General features: G+C 43.5%; 1 protein-coding gene across 1 annotated transcript in view; it reads left to right on the top strand.

Moving 5' to 3' along the window:
- The window catches only part of LOC132235097 (olfactory receptor 7D2), a 64620-nt gene extending 44789 nt beyond the window's left edge, over positions 1-19831 (top strand). The window contains exon 2 of the mRNA XM_059696901.1: positions 18507-19831. Within this exon, the coding sequence (XP_059552884.1) occupies positions 18520-19458 (939 nt within the window). The 5' untranslated portion in view covers positions 18507-18519 and the 3' untranslated portion in view covers positions 19459-19831. The remainder of the gene's footprint in view (positions 1-18506) is intronic.
- The last annotated feature ends 2007 nt before the right edge of the window (positions 19832-21838 follow it).

Here is a 21838-nt window from a genome sequence, read left to right as displayed (position 1 = left end):
GTGCTGAAGACACCCTTCTGGGGCAAGACTTGCTTCAGTGGGGCTTTGGTGCTCACTGAGTCTGCTCCCTGAGTGTGTCCCTTATGGATCTGAGGAGTTGCAATCTGATGGTCCCCCTCTGACCACTGGGTACAGTGGCTCCTGGATCTAAGGAGGTGCTAATTCAGCCTCTGCCTGAGGCCACACAGCAGGAGCCACAAAGAGGCTCAGCTGTGAAGCAATGCAAGCCGCTGCGGGGCCTTGGGCCTTCTCTTGGAAGTTCCGGGTCTGCCTGGCTCAGCTGCAGTTAGGTAATTATCAGTTTGCAAAGGGCCGGTACATTCACATGCAAAAGCCTCTGCCGCAGCCTGGGTGGGGCGGGGTCTCAGGGAATCAAAGGGCGGAGCAAAGAGCTATGGCTGATTCTCCGCCCAGCCCTAAGGAGTCTCGTGTCTCAGTGACCTGATAGTTGCTGCAAGCACCTCTGAGGGAAAGCCGCCCTCAAGTTCGCCCTCTGCCCGCAGTCCAGCTTCCCGTATGAGTCCTGGGTCCCCAGAGACTTCCCGGAACCAGAGTTCAGAGCAGTCGGGGGCTTGTGATTCAAAAAGACAGCCGCGTCCTCAGGTGCCACCCCTGGTCCGCGCGCACGCCGCCGTACCTCTGCACTTCACCTCCGCCGCTCCTCTGGCTCTCCGTGTGCTTTTCTTTCCTTCTAGTTGTAGAATTTACACGCAGCCAGCCTTCCTGTTTTTCTGGATGATGTCTGCTCTGTCCTTCGCGGTATTTTTCAATTGTTGTGGGAGGTGGCACTTTCCCGGTGTTTATCTATGCCGCCATCTTAGTTTCTCCAACACAGGAAGTTTTATGAACTCAGAAATAAAATCAATGAACAAAAGGAGTACTTTACCAAAGAGATTGAACCTTTAAAAAAGAACCAACTAAATCCTGGAGATGAAGAACTCAATAAAAGAGATGAAAATGAACTAGTGAGCTTAGGAAATAGAGCTAACCAGATGGAAGAAATAGTGATATTGAAGATAGAAATCTAGAAATGATGCTGATGGAAGAAGAGACTTGAGAGTAAAAAAAAAAAAAGTAATAACTGAGAACTATCTGACTTCATCAGAAGGAGTAATCTACACTAATAAAAGAGAAAAATGGTAATTGGCGTACGACGATACCCTTTTCATTGGCTAATCAGGGTTATATGCAAATTAACTGCCAACTAAGATTGGCAGTTAACTGCCAACTAAGATGGCAGTTAACTGCCAGCAAGATGGCGGCTAATTTGCATATGTAGGCACAATGCAGGGAGGCGAAAGGGAAAGCAGGAAGAAGCCCCCTGCCACTGACAGTGATCAGAAACCCAGGGGGGAGCTAAGAGCTGGGGGGCAGGGCAAAGGCCGCCTTTGCCCTGCCCCCCAGCCATGATCGGAGAATCAGGCGCCTTTGCCGCCCTGGCCAGTGATAGCAGGAAGTAGGGGTGGAGCCAGCGATGGGAGCTGGGCACGGTCGAAGCTGGCAGTCCCGGGAGCTAGGGGTCCCTTGCCTGGGCCTAAACAGAGCCCACGATCGCGGGGCCGCTGCAGCTGCAGGTCCCCGCTGCCCGGGCTGGACGCCTAGGCCAGAGGCCTTAGGCCTGGGCAGGGGCGGAGCCTGCAACCGCGGGGAGCTGGGGGTCCCCTGCCCAGGCCTGACACCTCTGCCGGAGGCCTCAGGCCTGGTCAAGGGGCCGATCCAGTGATTGGTGATCAGAGGGTGATGAGGGTCAACTCCCCTGGCCAAGGCATCAGGCCTGGGTGGGGGGCGGAGCCGGGGATTGGGGGGATATGATGGTCCCCTTGCCCAGGCCTGAAGCCTGGGTCAGAGGCATCAGGCTTGGGCGGGGGGTGGAGCAAGCGATCAGAGGGAGATGGGGGTCCCCTGCCCAGGCCTGACGCCTGGGCCAGAGGCCTCAAGCCTGGGCTGGGGGCAGGACCAGTGATGGGGGGAAATGAGGGTCCCCTGCCCAGGCCTGACGTCAGAGGCGTCAGGCCTGGGCAAGGGGCCAATCCTGCGATTGGAGGGTGATGGGGGTCAATGCCTGAGGGCTCCCAGTATGTGAGAGGGGGCAGGCTGGGCTGAGGGACACCCCCCACACACACCCAGTGCACGAATTTCGTGCACCGGGCCCCTAGTCTATATATATAAAAGCCTAAGTGACCCAACAACTGGTTGCTATGATGTGCACTGACCACCAGGGGGCAGATGCTCAACACAGGAGCTGCCCCCTGGTGGTCACTGTGCTCCCAGAGCAGGAGAGCCACCCAACTGACTGATGGGTGCCAGATGCAGGGCTCACAGCTGGCTGCCACAGCCTGGAGACCACAGCAGAGCAGCAGCAAGCCTACTGAGCGGCAGCGAGAGGCACAGCAGGCGGCATTGGAGTGCTGGTTTCAGTCTGATCCCCAAAGGCCATGCTGAGGGACCCCGCTGGTGCATGAATCTGTGCACCGGGCCTCTAGTATAAGAATAATAGGCATAACAGAAGGAAAAGAAGGAAATAGCCTATGCAAACAAATAGTTCATGAGAATTTCCCAAACAGTTGGAAATAACTGGATTCTCAAATCCAAGAAGCAAACAGAACACCTAATTATCTCAAATTAAAAAGGCTTTCTCCAAGGCACATTATATAAAACTCTCAAAAATTAATGACAAAGAATTCTCAAAGCCAGGGAAAAGAAGACAGTAATTTATAAAGGAAATCCCATTAGATTATCTTAGGTGTTCTCAGCAGAAACGCTATAAGCTAGGAGGGAGTGGAATCAAATATTCAAACTACTGGAAGGCAGAAATTACCAGCCAAGAATAACATATCCACCAAAATTATAATTTACATATGAAAGAGAAAGACTTAGATATACAGAAGCTGAGGGAATTTACCACCAGACCTGCATTTTAGGAAATAATAAAGAATGAATATATATATATATGACTAAGTGTCTGTCCGACCAGTAGCTATGATGTGCACTGACCACCAGGGGGCCGATGTTCAATGCAGGAGCTGCCATGATGCACACTGGCCATTTAAAAATAAACTGCACCATAGACCTGGTGCCAATAAACCAACCCTTGGCTTCCCCCAACTGGGACACAGGCCCTGCCACCACCCCGGAGCAGCATCCCACCACATCACAGCCAACGCTGCCAAGACCCCATGGTGCAAAATATGGCCCACAGCCCAGCCTGGAAAGGGTCACTGTGAGTGCCAGGTGTGACGTCACGTAGCAATGCCAGGCTTCCTCTCCCTAGTGACTAGCCTCCTTGGAGTTTCTTCAGCCCAGGAACCTGACTTGCTTTATAGCCAGGTGCAAACATTTTACACTATAACCAAATGTCTGTGAAGTGTTTTCACATGCCTCATCTCATTTGATCCTGGAATAGGTAGATAGGAGACTCGGTAGAATCATATTTTCTTTTCATTAACCAGAAAATGGAGATTTAGAACATTTAGAAACTTGACCGGACTGAAAATAAGTAAGAAATGGTTGAACTTGAAAATAACTTTACGTTTTCTCACTGCGCAGAATATAGTCAAACACTGCTGCAGTTCAGTTAAATATTTTACCCCTTGTTCTCCCTGCATGATCTACAATAATAATCTGCTTTGTGTTGATATTTACTGCTGTGTTACAATTACCTGAAAGAGAAGTTGGGGTGCTTCACTGGGCTGGAAAAAGTTTAGCTAAATCAGAAAGCAGGTCTAGTTAAGCAAGTTTATTCTGTATATATAAAAGGCTAAGTTGACTTGCACATGGGCAATACATATAAAGCTCTTGCTGGCGCCAATTGCACACATGTGTTTTGACCTGTCATTGTCGATTGGGAATTTGGTTGACATTTGTGTTATAGAGAAAGGGAGAATAGTGATATTAAAATATTTCTTCTAATTAATTTCCTTTCAATGTGCATGAATTCATGCGCCAGGACACTAGTGTTATTCTATCTGAAACAAAAAAAATCAAAAGGTACAAAACTGTGAGTTAGATAACTAGCAGACAGAAGCAGGAAATTGCATCCTTTATTCAGAATAGGGTATTACATGCTTAAGTATAGCATAAAGGTTAAAGGAGGTAAAATATTTTTTAAAAGAAGAAAATTAGCTACTGCAATTGGGAAATAAACTTAAAGCATAAATAGGGATAATTTGTAACAATAAAAACAAAAGGGGAGAGAGCAAAGGTCTGAATTTATAAGGGAAATGGAGATTAAATGCACTCAAAAGAAAAAGACTACCGTATTTATGGAACATTATTTTTTTACATAAAGCTAGTGGTAAACACACACAGACACAGACCAAAACTGAAGACATGTAACTTCAAAAAGAGAGGAAACAGAGGAAAAAATATGGAATACCATCAAACACAACCAGCAGACAGAAACACAAAGGAAAACAACCAATGGGGCCACAGAACTACCAGAAAACAACAGATAAAATGGCTATGAAAAAATCTTTATACATCAATAATTACCATAAATGTAAGTGGATTGAATTCACCAATAAAAAAAAAGTACAGAGTAGCACATTAAATTTAAACACACACACACACACACACACACACACGCTGCTTTTAAGAGACATCTCAGCTGCAATGACAAATATAGACCCAAAGTGAAAGGGGGAATAATGATTTTCCAAGCAAATGGCATCCAGAGAAAAGTGGTGGTAGCCAGACTTAAATCTGACAAAATAGATTTCAAGATTTAAAAGAAAAAGGTAACAAGAGACAAAGGTGGACACTTTGTAATGATAAAGGGGACAATACATCAAGAAGACATAACAGCCCTAACCGGTTTGGCTCAGTGGATAGAGCATCGGCCTATGGACTGAAGGGTCCCAGGTTCGATTCCAGTCAAGGGCATGTACCTTGGTTGCGGGCACATCCCCATTAGGGGGTGTGCAGAAGGCAGCTGATCGATGTTTCTGTTTCTCTCTCATCGATGTTTCTAACTCTCTATCCCTCTCCCTTCTTCTCTGTAAAACAATCAATAAAATATATTTTTAAAAAAAGAAGACATAGCCGAAACCGGTTTGGCTCAGTGGATGGAGCGTCGGCTTGCGGACTGAGGGGTCCCGGGTTCGATTCCGGTCAAGGGCATGTACCTGGGTTGCGGGCACATCCCCAGTAGGAGGTGTGCAGGAGGCAGCTGATCGATGTTTCTCTCTCATCGATGTTTCTAACTCTCTGTCTCTCTCCCTTCCTCTCTGTAAAAAATCAATAAAATATATTAAAAAAAAAAAAAAAAAGAAGACATAACACTAATATATATGCACCCAATCAGGGATCACCAAAATCTATAAAGCAACTACTAACAGATCTAATGGGAGAAACTGACAAAAAACAAACCTGCAATTATAGTAGGGCATCTAAATACCCCATTGACAATTTTAGATAGAGGCCTGGTGCACAAAAATTTTTGCACTTGGGGGGAGCGGGGTCCCTCAGCCCGGCCTGTGCCCTCTCGCAGTCTGGGACCCCTCATGGGATGACCACCTGCTGGCTTACACCCGCTCCCCAGGGGATTGGGCCTAGGCTGGCAATCAGACATCCCTCTGGCAGCCCAGGAGCCCTTGGGGGATGTCCACTTGCCAGCGGGGAGCAGGCCTAAGCTGCAGTCAGACATCCTTAGCGCTGCTGAGGAGGCGGGAGAGGCTCCCACCACCACCGCTGTACTGGCAGGCATCAGCCTGGCTTGTGGCTGAGCACAGCTCCCCCTGTGGGAGCACACTGACCACCAGGGGGCAGCTCCTGCATTGAGCATCTGCCCCCTGGTGGTCAGTGTGTGTCATAGTGACTAGTCATTCCCAGTCGTTCTGTTGTTAGGGTCAGTTTGCATATTACCCTTTTATTATATAGGATAGAGGCCTGGTGCATGGGTGGGGGCCGGCTGGTTTGCCCTGAAGGGTGTCCTGGATCAGGGTGGGGGTCCTGCTGGGGTGCCTGGCCAGCCTGGGTGAGGGGCTGATGGTTGTTTGCAGGCTGGCTACACCCCCTTTAGGGTGGAGGGGTCCCCACTGGGGTGCCTGGCCAGTCTGGGTGAGGGGCTGAGGGCCGTTTTCCGGCTGGCCAAGCCCCCCTGGCAACAGAAGCTCCCAGCCTCTCCTTTTTTTCTTTTTTTTTTTTATTCTGGGATTTATTTACTTTCTATAATTGAAACTTTGTAGCCTTGAGAGGAGCTCAGAGCCGGCCGCGGCAGGCGGGAAGTTGGCTTCCTCCATCATTGGGGCAACCAAGCCTCCTGCTTGCTCCAGCTCCGTGGCTGCCGGCCGCCATCTTGGTTGGGTTAATTTGCATATACTCACTCTGATTGGCTGGTGGGCGTGGCTTAAGGCATAGTGGAGGTATGGTCAATTTGTTTGTCTTTTATTAGTGTAGATTATTCAAATAGAAAATGAGGAAATACTGGCCTTAAATAACACATTAGATCAACTGGACATAATCAACATTTACAGGGCCTTTCATCCTAGGACACCAGATTATGCATTCTTCTCAAGTGCACATGGAATGTTCCCAAGGATGGAACATATGTTGGGACACAAAAGAAGCCTCAACAAACTTAACAGTTAAATCAACAATCATATTCTCCCACCACAATGCTTGGAAATTGAAAATCAATGCAAAAGGAAAGCAGGAAACACCACAAATATGAGGAGATTAAACCATATGCTACTAAAGAATGATTGGGTCAAAGAAGAAATAAAAGATTTCAAAAGAGATAAGAGATAAATGGATGTGACAACACAACATATTAAAACTTTTGGGATGCAGCAAAAGCTGATAAAGGATTAATATCCAAATATGTATAGAACTCATGCACCTCAACAACAAATAAAACAATCCAATTGAAAAATGACCAGAAGGTCTGAAGAGACACTGCTCCCAAGATGACATACAAATGACCAACAGATATATGAAAAGATGCACAACTTCACTCTGAGGAAAATGTAAATCAAAACTACATTAAATTCCTCTTCACACATTAGAATGGCTATTATCAACAACACAGGTAATAACTGTTGGAGAGGTTGTGGAGAAAAAGGAACCCTTACACATTGGTGGTGGGAATATAAACTGATACAGTGACTACAGAAAACAGTATGGAGTTTCCTCAAAAAAGGATCTAGTTACCATATGGCCCAGCAACCTCTATTCTGGATATCTGCACCAAAATTTTAAAAACATTTATTCGCAAAGATATATGTGCCCCTATGTTCATTACTTCATTATTCACAGTGGCCAAGACATGGAAACAACCAAAGTGTCCTTCAATAGATGATTGGATAAAGAAGCAGTGGTACATATGTACAACAGCAACTACTCAGCCATAAGAAAAGAAAAATACTGACATTTGTGACAATATGAATGGATCTTGGGAAGAGCATAGTAAGCAAAATAAATCAGACAGAAAAAATCAAGAACCATATGAATTCACCCATATGTAAGATATAAAACTGAAAGCAGCAAATGAACCATCAAGAAAAAGTGCTCATAGACACAGATAATAGTATGGAGGTCCCCAAAAGGAAAGGGTGGCGGCGGGGTAGGAAAGGAGGTTAAATATATGGTGATGGAAGATTTGACTTTGGATGGTGAACACACAATGCAATATGTAGACATCCTATCTAATAAAAGAGAAACATGGTAATTAGCGTACGACCGCTACCCTTCCCATTGGCTAATCAGGGCGATATGCAAATTAACTTCCAGCCAAGATGGCGGCCGGCAGCCAGGCAGCTTGAAACTAACATGAGGCTTGCTTGCTTCAGTGACGGAGGAAACCAACATTCCCCGCCTGCCTTGCCGGCCTCTGAGCTTGCAGTTTGAAACATAGTTACAAATATAGAAGCTAAAAAAAACCCAGAAACTTGCTTTCAGTGAGCCGGGATCTCAGAGCTGGAGTTGATACAGTGTTTTGATTATAGAACACAAACAAACCAGATACTTGCTTTCAGCAGCAGAGGCCTCAGAGCTGGAGCCAGAGCTAAAGCTGGCCCAGAATAAAAATAAAAATAAAAAAAGGAGCAGTTGGGAGCTTCAGTCACCTGCCAGCTTGAAAACAGCCCTCAGCCCCTCACCCAGACTGGCCAGGCACCCCAGTGTGGACCCCCACCCTGAAGGGTGTGTGACCAGCTGCAAACAGCCATCATCCCCTCATCCAGGCTGGCCAGGCACCCCACCCTGATCCAGGACACCCTTCAGGGCAAACCAGCCGGCACCCACCTGTGCACCAGGCCTCTATCCTATATAGTAAAAGGGTAATATGCCTCCCAGCACCAGGATCAGCGGAGCCGCGAGGCCTCCTGGCACCGGGATCAGCGTGACAGGGGGCAGCGCCCAAACCCCTTGATCGCCCTGCGGCTCTGTGTGTGACAGGGGGCGGGGCCACAACCTCCCTATCGGCCCTGCTCTGTTCGTGACAGGGGAAGGCGCCCCAACCCCCTGATTAGCCCTGCTCTGTGCCTGATAGGGGGGAGCTCCCCAACCCCCTGATCGCCCTGTGGCTCTGTGTGTGACAGGGTGCGGTGCCCCAACTCCCCCCCCCCCACACCCGATGGGCCCTGCTCTGTGTGTGATGGGGTAGAGCCATAACCTCCCCATCGGCCCTGCCCTGAGTGTGAGAGTGGCGGTGCCCCAACCCCCTGATTGGCCCTGCTCTGTGGGTGATAGAGGGCGGTGCCCAACCCCCTGATTGACCCTGCTCTGTGCGTGACAGGGGGTGGCGCCGCAATCTCCCCATCGACCCTGCCTTGAGTGTGACAGGGGGCGGTGCCTCAACCCCCCAATCGGCCCTACCCTGAGTGTGACTGAGGGTGGCATCACAACCTCCCAATCCGCCCTGCTCTGTGCATGATAGGGGGTGGCGCCCCAACTCCCCAATCGACCCTGCTCTGAGCCTGACCAGGGGCTGTGCCTAGGGATTGGGCCTGCCCTCTGGCACCCAGGAGCAGGCCTAAGCCAGCAGGTCATTATCTCCCAAGGGGTCCCAGACTCCGAGAGGGCACAGGCCGGGCTGAGGGACCCCCTCCCCCCCCCCCCCCCGAGTGCACAAATTTTTGTGCACCGGGCCTCTAGTCTACTTATATAAAAACCCTGGGTGTAACATCACGTCCCGAAGCTTGAGCAACCGGAAGGAAGTCAGTCCTGCAGGGGTCGTCTTGGAAACAGCTGTGCCCTCCCCCAGCTGTTTCCCAGAGGGTGAAGTTTCAGGCAGGAACCTGACCTCAGGGTGAGGTTTCAGGCAGGAACCCGCCATTGGAGCAGAGCGTGGAAGTACTGAGTCCTGGGTTGCCTTGCCAATGACTGTGCCCTCCCCGAGCTGTTTCCCGTGAGGCCTGAGGGAAGAACCCACCCTCAGAGCACCAGGAGCACCCAGCAGCAGTCAGTCCTGGGTTGCTGAGGCGGAGGCCACAGCATGGTAGAACTCTGGGTCTGGCCGAACAGGGGTCATGGCCAGCCTTGAAACCAGACTCTGACAGTAGGGAGGAGGCAGACCCATTCCTCACAGAATCTGCTGTTGGATAGCTTGCTGTCAGTGGCCTGCCAGCCAGGAACCCCATTCACCTGCACCCCGGACCCGGACAGGAGGGAGGAGGGAGCCCCATTCCTCACGGAATCCACAGGTGGCCAGTTTGCTGTCAGGGGCCTGCCAGCTAGGAATCCTATTCACCTGCATATCTGTATAAAGTTTTAATACATTATATTAGAGGTCATGGTGGTACTGTTTTACCTACAGCATCTACAGGAATTGCTGCAGATTTACTTCTCGGTGGAAGAACCTTTCATTCCCAATATAAATGACGAATTCTATTAAATGAAACTTCAGTTTCTAGACTCAATATAAAGAGTGAAGTTGCTAAAACTATTAAAAAGGCCCAACTTCTCATTACTGATGAATGCACCATGGCATCCAGTCATGCTATAAACACCATAGACAGATTACTAAGAGAAATTATGAGTCTGAATGTTGTATTTGGTGGGAAAGTTCTCCTTCTTGGAGGGGATTTTCGACAATGGCTCAGTATTGTACTGCATGCTATGTGATCAGCCATAGTACAAATGAGTTTAAAGTACTGCAATGTTTGGGGATGTTTCAGAAAGTTGTCTCTTACAACAAATATGAGATCAGAGGATTCTGCTTATAGTGGATGGTTAGTAAAACTTGGAGATGGCAAACTTGATAACAGTTTTCATTTAGGAATGGATATTATTGAAATCCCCTATGAAATGGTTTGTAATGGATCTATTATTGAAGCTACCTTTGGAATACTATATCTATAGATAATATTAAAAATATATGTAAATGTGCAATTCTTTGTCCAAAAAATGATCATGTTCAAAAATTAAATGAAGAAATTTTGGATATACTCGATGGAGATTTTCACACATATTTGAGTGATGATTCCATTGATTCCACAGATGATGCTGAAAAGGAAAATTTTCCCATAGAATTTCTTAATAGTATTACTCCTTCGGGAATACCATGTCATAAATTAAAATTGAAAGTGGGTGCAATCATCATGCTATTGAGAAATCTCAATAGTAAATGGGGTCTTTGTAATGGCACCAGATTTATTATCAAAAGATTATGACCTAATATTATCGAAGCTGAAGTATTAACAGGATCTGCAGAGGGAGAGGTTGTTCTGATTCCAAGAATTGATTTGTCCCCATCTGACACTGGCCTCCCATTTAAATTGATTCGACGACAGTTTCCCGTGATGCCAGCATTTGTGATGGCTATTAATAAATCACAAGGACAAACTCTAGACAGAGTAGGCATGTTCCTACCTGAACCCGTTTTTGCACATGGTCAGTTATATGTTGCTGTCTCTCGAGTTTGAAGAGCATGTGACATTACAGTTAAAGTTCTAAATAGTTCATCACAAGGGAAATTAGTCAAGCACTCTGAAAGTGTTTTCACTCTTAACGTGGTGTACAGGGAGATATTAGAATAAGTTTAATCACTTTATCAGTCATTGTTTGCACCATTGTTGTTTTTATATCATGTTTTTGTTTTCATATCATATTTTTGTCGTTTTTATATCATGCCTCTGTTGTTGTTATATCCTTTTGTTACTGTTTATTTATTAATAAATTTATGTATTATTTCCATATACATTTTACTAATTTCCTTTCCTCTCTCACACTTCTATTATAGAGAAAGGGTAAATAGCAATATTAAAATATCTCTGCTAATTAATTCCCTTTTAATGTGCACGAATTTTGTGCACTGGGCTACTAGTGTATTATATAATTGTACACTTGAAACCTATATAATTTTGTTAACCAACTAGAGACTCAGTGCATGAAATTCATGAATGGGAGAAGGGGGGAAGAGGATGTCCCTCAGCCCAGCCTGCACCCTCTTGCAATCCGGGACCCTTCAGGGATGTCCGGCTGCCAGTTTAGGCCTGATCCGGCAGCTGGACATCCCTCTCATAATCCGGGACTGCTGGCTCCTAATCACTCGCCTGCCTGCCTGCCTCATTGCCCCTAACCACTTACCTGCCTGCCTGAACACCCCTAACCACTCGCATGCCTGCCTGATCTCCCCTAACTGCTCTCCTGCCTGCCTGATTGCCCCTAACCACTGGCCTGTCTACGTGATCATCCCTAACCACTCGCCTGCCTGATCGCCCCTAACCATTCGTCTGCCTCCCTGATCGCCCTTAACTACTTGCCTTCCTGCCTGATTGCCCCTAACCACTGGCCTGCTTGCCTAATTGCCCCTAACTGCTCTCCTGCCTGCCTAATTGCCCCTAATTGCTTGCCTGCCTGCCTGATCGCCCCTAACCACCTCTGCCTCAGCCCTGCCACCATAGCTTCATCCAGAAGGTTTTCCAGAAGGCCATCCAGAAGGTAATTCAGCCGTCTGGTCTGAATTATGCTTTAATTATTATAGATGTTACCCTAATAAATGAAATTTTAAATTTTTTATTAAAATTTAAATCAGATGACTAATATCCAGCAGAATTTTTTTTTAATCCTCACCTGAGGATATGTTTTTATTGATGAGAGAGAGAAATAGAGAAAGGGGGGAGAGAGAGAGAGAGAGAGAGAGAGAGAGAGAGAGAGAGAGAGAGAGAGAAAGGGAGAGAGAGAGAGAGAAGCACCAATGTAAATGAGAAGCACTGATTGATTGCCTCCCATATATGCCCCAACCCAGGAACCAACCAACAACCTGCCTTGACTGGGAATTGAACCTACAACCTTTTTGGTGTATGGGACAATCCTCCAACTGACTGAACCACCCGGCCAGGGCAGAAGTTCTTTTAACTTACTTTTTGTTTTTTATTGTGGTAAAAAAATATATATATTTAAAATTATAATGTAAGAATTACCATTTAAGCAATTTTTTAGTGTACAGTTTGTGGCATTAAGTGCATTCACATTGTTGTAACACCATCACTACCTTCCATCTTCAGAACTCTTCATCTTTTCCAACTGAAACTCTGTCCTCATTAAACACTAACTGCCTGTTAACTCTCGCCCAAGCCCCGGCCACCACCATTCTTTCTGTCTTTGTGAATTTGACTACCCTAGGCACTTCACATAAGAGGAATCATACAATATCTGTCCTTTTGTGAGTGCCTTATTTCTCTTAGCATGATGTTGTGTCAGAATTTCCTTCCTTTTTAAGACAGTATAAAATTATTTTGTATGTATATACCATGTTTTGTTTATCTGTTCATCTGTCAAGATACTTGGGTTCCTTTCACTTTTGACTATTGTGAATAATGCTGCTATGAACATGGGTCTACAGCCAACAAAACTTTAAAACCTTTTTTTTTCACTGATCTGAGCTTGTACATAGAATAAAGGAAAGCATTTGTTTTTCTGATAGATGATAAAGCAAATTATTTCAGTTATTAAAATTTTATTAGGAAATTAACAGGAAAAGAGTAAACAGGAATTTTTAAACATGAAAAATTTAACTTAGCCACTGGACAATTGTCCATAAAATAAAGACCTTTCTTAGCATATCAGAGAACAACTGATTCAAAATTTGAAAAATTGCAAATACTTTTCTTTTACTGGGTGTTGCAGTATAAGAGACCCTGTCCAATTAATATTTTGAGAAACTTTATATCAATGAATTTACAAATTTATTAAGAAGTGCATTTAGCACTTCTTAATAATTTTCATTGAGTATGTAAAGATTGCATCAGAATTTTCATGAATGTATTGTAGTTTGCAAATTTTTACTAATTGAAGATGTAAAGGAGTCAATGCAAATTATTTTTAAACTTTTTAAAATCTTTTCAGCAATTTATATTTTTTGTGATTTTATACAACCATATTTTTACTTTGTTTTAACAACTGACAGATGTATAAGGGTTTTGACAGAAATGTGCTATATACACAATTTTAAATATACCAGATTTTACTGATATGCAAAAATTTTGCCATTAAAATAAATGATTTCTCAAATAAAGTGTGTTCAGTTTATAGCCACAAAATATAAATTCATAACATACATAATTTTGAATTTTGCCATATGGAGTTGTTGCATTTTAAGACTTTTCTAGACAGAATAATGAAATTACTTGTATAGTATTTGAAGACTTGTATTTATATTTTCAATGGCTATTGGACTATAGCCAGTGACAGCGAACCTATGACACGCGTGTCAGAGGTGACACACGAACTCGTTTTTTTGGTTGATTTTTCTTGGTTAAATGGCATTTAAATATATAAAATAAATATCAAAAATATAAATCTTTGTTTTACTATGGTTGCAAATATCAAAAAATTTCTATATGTGACACGGCACCAGAGTTAAGTTAGGGTTTTTCAAAATGCTGACACGCCGAGCTCAAAAGGTTCGCCATCACTGGACTATACTATTGAGATTACGTATAGGTGTTTTTCAAGAATCAATGTTCTCGATAGTTTTCTGCACTCACAAGGTCAATTTCTTTATTGCTAAGTCACTCCCAGGCATTCCATAAGTAAACTATTCCCCATCACTCTACCAGAATTGCTCTATTGCAAAGATTTTGAACTGGTGTGCTGTAAGAATTTTGAAAACATGCAATACCTGACTACTTAGGGCACTAGCCTCTTTTCCCTTAGATTGTCAAATAAAAAATGACAACAGCCAACACATTCATTGGTGTGAATGAATCAAAATTATATCTATTTTTTTGGTCAGATCAGCAAAAATTCTGGTGTGCCTCAGAATTTTAGTTATTAGTTTGTGTGCCATGAGATGAAAAAAGTTGAAAATCTCTGCTGTATTTTTTTTTCATATCACTAAACCCTAGACTTATTGTTCAGCCTGTATTTTACTTGCCTTCAGACCATCGTTTTATAGGGTTGATTCTCTCTCTCTTAAAACACAACTTTCTCCATCTCCACAAGGGATTCACTGAGAGATGCATCTCCATTTTCTTCTGTGTTGCTTTGAGACCCGAAGTACTGTGGCTACAGGGAGATAGGTCTTTGGAGCACAGACACATTCCTGAGGGGGAATCTCTTTTTCTCAAAGCCAGATCAACAATGATGAAAGTGAGGAAAGAGGCGTGTGTGTGTGTGTGTGTGTGTGTGTGTGTGTGTGTGTGTGTGTGTGTTTGGGTCAGGGGGAGGTGGGGGTGGTGTGGTATGGGTCCGTCTGGCTCCAAAGCTGCCTTCCTGGAAACAGAATAAGCACAGGCTTTCAGTTCTGCCATTTGCTCTGCACCCCAAGGGAGCTGAGTGAGTTCAAGAGTAGAACATCAGAAGAACAATTTATTTAATGAGGAATGATGAAAAATCATTCTCTTGGGGCTTGAGAAACCATAAATACTTCCCTAGCATCCTCACCCATAGTTCAATGAGGCCTGACCAGGGGAAGACCACACTTGTGCCTCTCACAGACATGACTTTGTGACAAGTTCTATCTCCCTACCATTCATTCCCTGGGTGAGTCTGTCTTCAGCATCCAACAGTCAGAGATGAAAGAGTTTGTATAAATATTTCTTTAAGCAATGCCAGTGGAGTGAGTCCCCTGGCCTAGTGAGTATGGCGTATGAATAGACGTATTATAAAAGTGGTGAGGGGTCCCTGGCCGGGTAGCTCAGTTACTTAGAGCATCATCCTGATACACCAGGGTTGCAAGCTTGATCTTTGGTCAGGGCACATGCAAGAAGCAACCAGCAAATGCATAAATTAGTAGAACAACAAATCGATGTCTCTCTCTCTCTCTCTCAAATCAATAAATTAGATAAAATGTGGTGAGGGAAGGAGGTAGCATGGTTGATGATGTCCCATGGAAATTTTATTTTAATCTTTGGAATTTATTTTTCTGGCTATGTCTATCTTTTTAGATTCTGTTGTCTCTGTTACCTCCAGCTTTGATGGAAACTCATTCTGGAACCAGTGACTTGCTCAGTGTCAGTAGGAATTATCTCCAGTATAAAAAGTTTCCACCCCCCTGCTCAGAGCTTTCTGTCTTCTTGTGGTACAGTCCTTCTCCAAGTGTGGTGCCTGAAGCAGTGGCATCAACACACCCCGGGGAGCTTGCTGGAAATGCAGAGTCTCAGGCCCGCCCAAGACCTGCTGACAGAAATTCCAGAAATGAGACCCAACAATCTGTTCTGACAGATCTTCCAGGTGATTCTGATGCCTTCTATAATTGGAGAACCTCTGCTCCAGCAAAGTGTCTGCTTCTCCTCCCCAGCCCCATCATCCTTTGGTTTTTATGAGGTTATATACTATACACTATTTTTAAAAAATAATAATAGTGTATTGACTTTTTAGAAAGGGAGAAGAAGAGAGAGAAACATCATTATGAGAACTGTAACATCAATCTGCTGCCTCCTGCATACCCCCCATCAGAGATAAAGTCCCCAACCTGGGCATGTGCCCTAGGCTGGGAATCGATCCAGCAACCTCCTGGTGCATGGGATGATGCCCAGCCATCTGGGCCACATTGGCCAGGGCTTAGCTACACTCTTTGATTGAACAAATGTGTGCTGAATGCTGACAATGTGTCACGTGTTATCTATGTTGTCATTGCAATTGTGAATGGACCTATTTCCCCCCTTTCCTAATGATTCTTTGCAGGGACAAAGAAAGCTGATGATACTGATTAGTTCTAATTGTATTTAAGTTGACTTTAGTCTTCCCAAGTAGGTAATCATATCAGCAGCTAATCGCGACCAATTTTGTTTTTGGTTTTAAACTATTGTATATGATTTACTTTTCTTGTCTTACAGTATTTCTTTTGAATTATTAGGTACTATATTAAATAATTATAACAGGCATAATTTCTCCTTATGAGTTTATTTTGTGTTTTTAGGGTTTAATGATGGATCTTGGATTAATACTTAAAATTTTACTGTTCCCTTCCCTTCAATGACTGTTAAATTTTATTACATACATTTATATTGAAACTATCATTATTTCTGCATTGGTCTGTTCATGCAAATACTTTGTTATCTGACTTTCTAATATTAAATATTTTTATACCTTTCAAATGAACATTAATTCATAAGGGAATGTTATCTCTATTAAGCAGATAGCTTCATCTTACTCCTTTTTCAGTTTGCTGCATCTGTAGTCAATGTGAGATTAACTTGTAGATTTCTTGTTTATATTATACATTGCTCTTGGTTTCAACCTTCATTCAACTTTTCCTGCTCTTTGAGAACAAACCACTGGATTACCAGGATCAGAAAATTTTATGACATGTGAGCTGAAATGCATAGCTTAGGTTTCAGTTGTGGGAGGGACAGATTTTTTAAAAATATATTTTTATTGATTTCAAAGAGGAAGGAGAGGGAGAGAGAGAGAGAAACATCAATGATGAGAGAGAATCATTGATTGGTTGCCTCCTGCACACCTCACCATGGGCATTTGCCCTGCATGGGAATGGAACTGTGACCTCCTGGTTCATAGATTGATGCTCAACCACTGAGCCTTGCCATCTGAGCAGGAACAGATATTAATAAAATAATTTCATAAGTAAATGCAAAAACACAACAATGACTTAGACAATGAAGAAGACTCTAGAGTCTAGGAGGCTATAAAAGCATGAACTACGGGGACTGCACTTGCTGGGCAGGGAGGGTTCAGGAAGGCTTCTTTGAGGAAGTGATATTCCAGATAAGAGATAAGGATAAGAATAATCACAGGAAGACAAAGGCATGGAGGAGCACCCAGCTGGGAGGGCAGTACTTACATAAGCATGGCTGGGGATGTTTAGGATTCCTAGGAAGGCAAAAGTGTTAGAACTGCAAGAGTGAAAGGCTAGTGTTGTGCTTAAGATTGGGAGGTTAGAAGGAACCCACATGCACTAGCAAACCTGGAAAGGGTGTCAAAAGAAAGAAAAGTCATAGACACTGAGGCAAAAGTCTTCAGCTGAAAGTACCCTTCAGAGCATATGTGTGTTTGCTTCTGCCTGGGGCCTGGGTATGTGCCATCAGGACCACTGAGACTGCATTCCTCTGGCTGAGATTCTAGGTGAGTGTGAGTGTGGGCTCTAAACCTGTGAGTGGCCACCTCGGCTACAGTGATTTTTGAAGCCTGACTCTTTCTGACATTTCTTGGATGGATTTTCTTTCTTTTTTCTACCCAGTACTATTGGGCATTGTGTGAAAGTGTTTTTACCTTTTAATTTTTACATTATTTCAGGTTTGAAGAAAAGTTGAAAGACTAGTTCCTATGTATATCCTTTGCTGGATCCCCCAAATGTTAACATTTTTACCACCTTAACTTTTATCTTTATCCCGTTTTCTCTGTCTTCCTTCTGTGTGCATGAGTTTTTCCCCCAAACCATTTGAGAATAAGTTGCACCTCTAAATCATTGGTATTCCCTAAAAAACAAGGACATTTTCCTCACACAACCTCGGTACAATGATCAAAATCAAGAAATTAAAAAAAAATTAACATTGATATAATACTGTTATTAAAGTTACAGACATCAGTCCTATTTGGACAATTATCCTAATAATGTCATCTATAGCAAAAGAAAATCCAAGATCACACGTTACATTTGGTTAACATCTCTTTAGGCACCTTTCATCCAGAGCAGTTCCTAGACTTTCTTTGAATTTGAATGCCCCTCGTTTTGGCGTTGTCTGATGCTCCTTAACCTGGAGATTGAAGTCCTGTATCTTTGGCAAAAGTCCCACAGTAGTCGCACTGAGTCCTTTCTAGTGCCTCCTACCAGGAGGTACATGATGTTGATTTGTCCCATTTTGAAGCTTCATGACCATCTGACGGGGTTGTTATAAAATGGATCCTTAAGATGGGTGGTCAGGAGTTCTATGTGGTAGGATTCCCTTTTGGTTTCATTGTTATAAAATGGATACTGAAGATGAGAGGGTGGGACAAGAGACTCCATCTTTTAGGATTCCATTTATAAGTGAATAGAGACCTGACTCTTAGGTAAAATGACAGTCTTTATCAATAACTTCCGTGAAAGGCATCGTCAACATTTCTGGTATGTGGAGGGTGCCAGTTTGTGCTAATTCATGTTGTTCTGGTTTCTTCCTTCATAGATATATCAGCCACATGAAAGCAGGAAACAAAACAGGAATTTTAGTGTTCACCCTCCTTGGACTCTCTGAGGATCCAGAACTGCAGCCCCTCATCTTTGGACTGTTCCTCTCCATGTACGTGGTTACTGTGCTTGGGAACTTGCTCATCATCCTAATCATCAGCTTTGACTCCCACCTCCACACCCCCATGTACTTCTTCCTTTCCAACCTGTCCTTGGTTGACATCTGCTTCAGCACCACCATAGTCCCCAATATGCTGGTGAGCATCCAGACAGAGAACAAAGCCGTTTCCTACATGAACTGCCTCACTCAGGTGTATTTTTCCATGTTTTTTCCTATCCTGGACACCCTACTCCTGACCATGATGGCCTACGACCGGTATGTGGCCATCTGTCAGCCCCTGCACTACATGGTCATCATGAACCCTCGTCTCTGTGGCTTGCTAGTTTTTATTACTTGGTTCATTGGTGTCATGACATCCCTCCTCCATATCTCTCTGATGATGCATCTGAATTTCTGTAGGGATCTTGAAATTCCACATTTCTTCTGTGAGGTGACACAGATCCTCAAGTTGGCCTGCTCTGATACCTTCCTGAATAGCATACTGTTATACTTTATGACCGGTGTGCTGGGTGTGTTCCCCCTTTTGGGGATCCTGTTCTCCTACTCAAGAATTACTTCAGCCATAAGGAAGATGTCCTCATTGCAGGGAAGGCAAAAAGCATTTGCCACCTGTGGGTCTCATCTCTCAGTCGTTTCTTTATTTTATGTGACAGGCATTGGGGTCTACTTCACTTCTTCGATGACTCACTCTTCCCAGGAAGTCTCAGTGGCCTCAGTGATGTACACTGTGGTCACCCCTATGCTGAACCCCTTCATCTACAGCCTGAGAAACAAGGATGTAAAGGGCGCCCTGGGAAGGCTTCTTAGCAGAGCAGTCTCTTGTCTGTGATAAATCTATTGGTCCTGGGACTGAGAAGGTTTGTGAGTACCAGTGGCAAACGCTTTTATTCCGAAGTTCTTACACTTGAATATCTCAGAGGATCTTATTCTTTTATCCAGTTCTTAAGGACCTATGAATGTGCTCTCTCTCAGTTTTTTACACACATTTAAACAACTAATCTCTGAGTAACTTCTTTGATGACTTTTTTGTCCTGTTGGTTATCAAAAATTATCTCCTTGGTCTTATTCCTTACCTTCACACTCGTGAGTTCTAAACTTGCATTTAAGGCATTTACTGTATCTTTGTTATCTCAAATGTTGGCCTAGAGAGTTTAAAGTGATTGCTCACTTTTATTTCTATGTGTTTGATTGTGAATTGTGTTATTTGTATGTATCACCAACAGTGTTGTTGTTTTTTTTACTGTTTTTTTAATAAAGTATAATTAAAATACATATCAAAACAAAGTTGATGTGTTAGTGCTTATTATATGATAAGCATGTGCTGATTTTTCTCTGTTATTTATGTAATCTTCTCAATAGGAAAAATTACTGTCCCCATTTTGGAGGTGATAAAAATGAGACTCTAAGAAAGCTAAAGACAATACAAAACTTTCCCAAAGTAACAGAGAGACGAGGGACCCAGTGGCAAAAGCAGGATTCAAACCCAGAACGCTAACCCTGAGCCCATAGTCTAATCTAACAGTCTTCACAGTTTTCCACATAGATTTTGATGTTGTGCACATTTCTATGGTAGATTTTACTGCTGATTGGCAATATTTCTAATTATTCTCTCCTATTAGATACCCAACAGAATTGCACTTCCTTTCTCCTTGAAGGGTAAGGTGGCAATATGTTTTTATCTGCCCAATAAAACATGAGTGGAATTGATGTGTTCCTTTTAGGCTGCTATATTTAAGAGCTGGTAAATTATTCTCTATATTCACTCTGCCTTTGATATGGCTATTGTGGAATAAGGGTATCATAAGATCAAAATAGTCTAGAAAGCTGGCAAATACATGTTGGACTTTCCTGGCTAGTTACTCAAGTCCACATATAAATTATTTTTTAAATGTAGAATACCAGGAATTCCATTAGTGCCACAATTCATAATCTTTCAGTGTGATATATCTGTGATATTGTTGTGGACCAATGTTTGCGAGAGTATGACCACCAACTCCAATTAGGTCTTAGCAGCAAGCGAGGATTTATTGAAAGCTGGCCAGCGACTGCAACAGATCCTCCACACAGGGAGCCCCACCCTGCTGCAGCCCCGAGCCTTTCTCTAATAGCCTTTTTAAAGGGTGTCACAAGCTCGACAGCGGCCAGTGCGGTGTCACACCTGGCTGGAGCTTTTAACCACAACCCATTCTTTGAACAATCCAGTGGAAACTACCTACTCTTTGAAAGTTTAGTAGAAACAGGTGTAACGCTTGGCTGGAGCGTACAGATTGACATCAAGATACATAGAGTACAAAGAAGTAACAAAATTTTCTTTACGTCAGCTAAAAGTTACATATCTATACCCATTTCACTATATGACGCTAAGCGTGCATGCCCATCACAATATGATATGAGAGGAGTATTTTCAGCATAGCCAACTGCTAATATATTTACCCGGAATATTGCGAGGTTTTCTTAGGGCTCTACTTCTACCTATTCCTTGGAGACCTCAACTTCTCAACATCTTGGTCCCTCTCCCATGTCCAACATGAATAGTTCAAAAGTCTCAAGGCTCTACCTATCATCCAGTGATGGTGATGTATTCAGTGACAAAGAGACATCAGATTATCACCAGGGTACTTTGTTTAGAGAAAAAATTAATATTCCAAGAAAAATTTGTCATATGGCTTAGTGTTAATATATGTAGTATATCTTATGTCTGTCTATCTACATCTATCTATCTATCTATCTATCTATCTATCTATCTATCTATCTATCATCTAATCACATAAAATTTCCCAGGGCTGTGAGACCAGAGAAAGGCTGACAACTCTGTCAAAACATTGAGAGTTCATGAAGGGAGTTTGCATATAAAGCTTGTCTTGTGCGGAAGCTCGGCAACATGCACAGCGTCCATGCCACATGGCAGATGCCGAGTTATATAGGACGGGCAAGATGGACGGAGCACTGAGGCATGGCCTGCCCCAGATAAGGAGAAAAAACCTTACATGCTTGCCTGGGGAGAGGCAACAGCCTATTCCAGGAAATGGCACTCCTGGGGCATAGGGGAAGGGTCAGACAGTCTCTGAGAAGATTTATGGGAAGCAATCTCTGTTCTGTCCGGAATCTAGCTGGATCTAGATTCTAGATACAGGTCCAGCTACAGTCATGTTATTGAATAGCCTTCCACCCTATCTTTCTGTCTGCTTATCTATCTATCTATCTATCAT

This window comes from Myotis daubentonii, chromosome 5 (assembly GCF_963259705.1).
Source record: "Myotis daubentonii chromosome 5, mMyoDau2.1, whole genome shotgun sequence".
In the NCBI taxonomy this organism is placed as follows: Eukaryota; Metazoa; Chordata; class Mammalia; order Chiroptera; family Vespertilionidae; genus Myotis; species Myotis daubentonii.
Note: the sequence above shows the minus strand (reverse complement) of the source record. Positions and strands in the feature narration are given on the sequence as shown.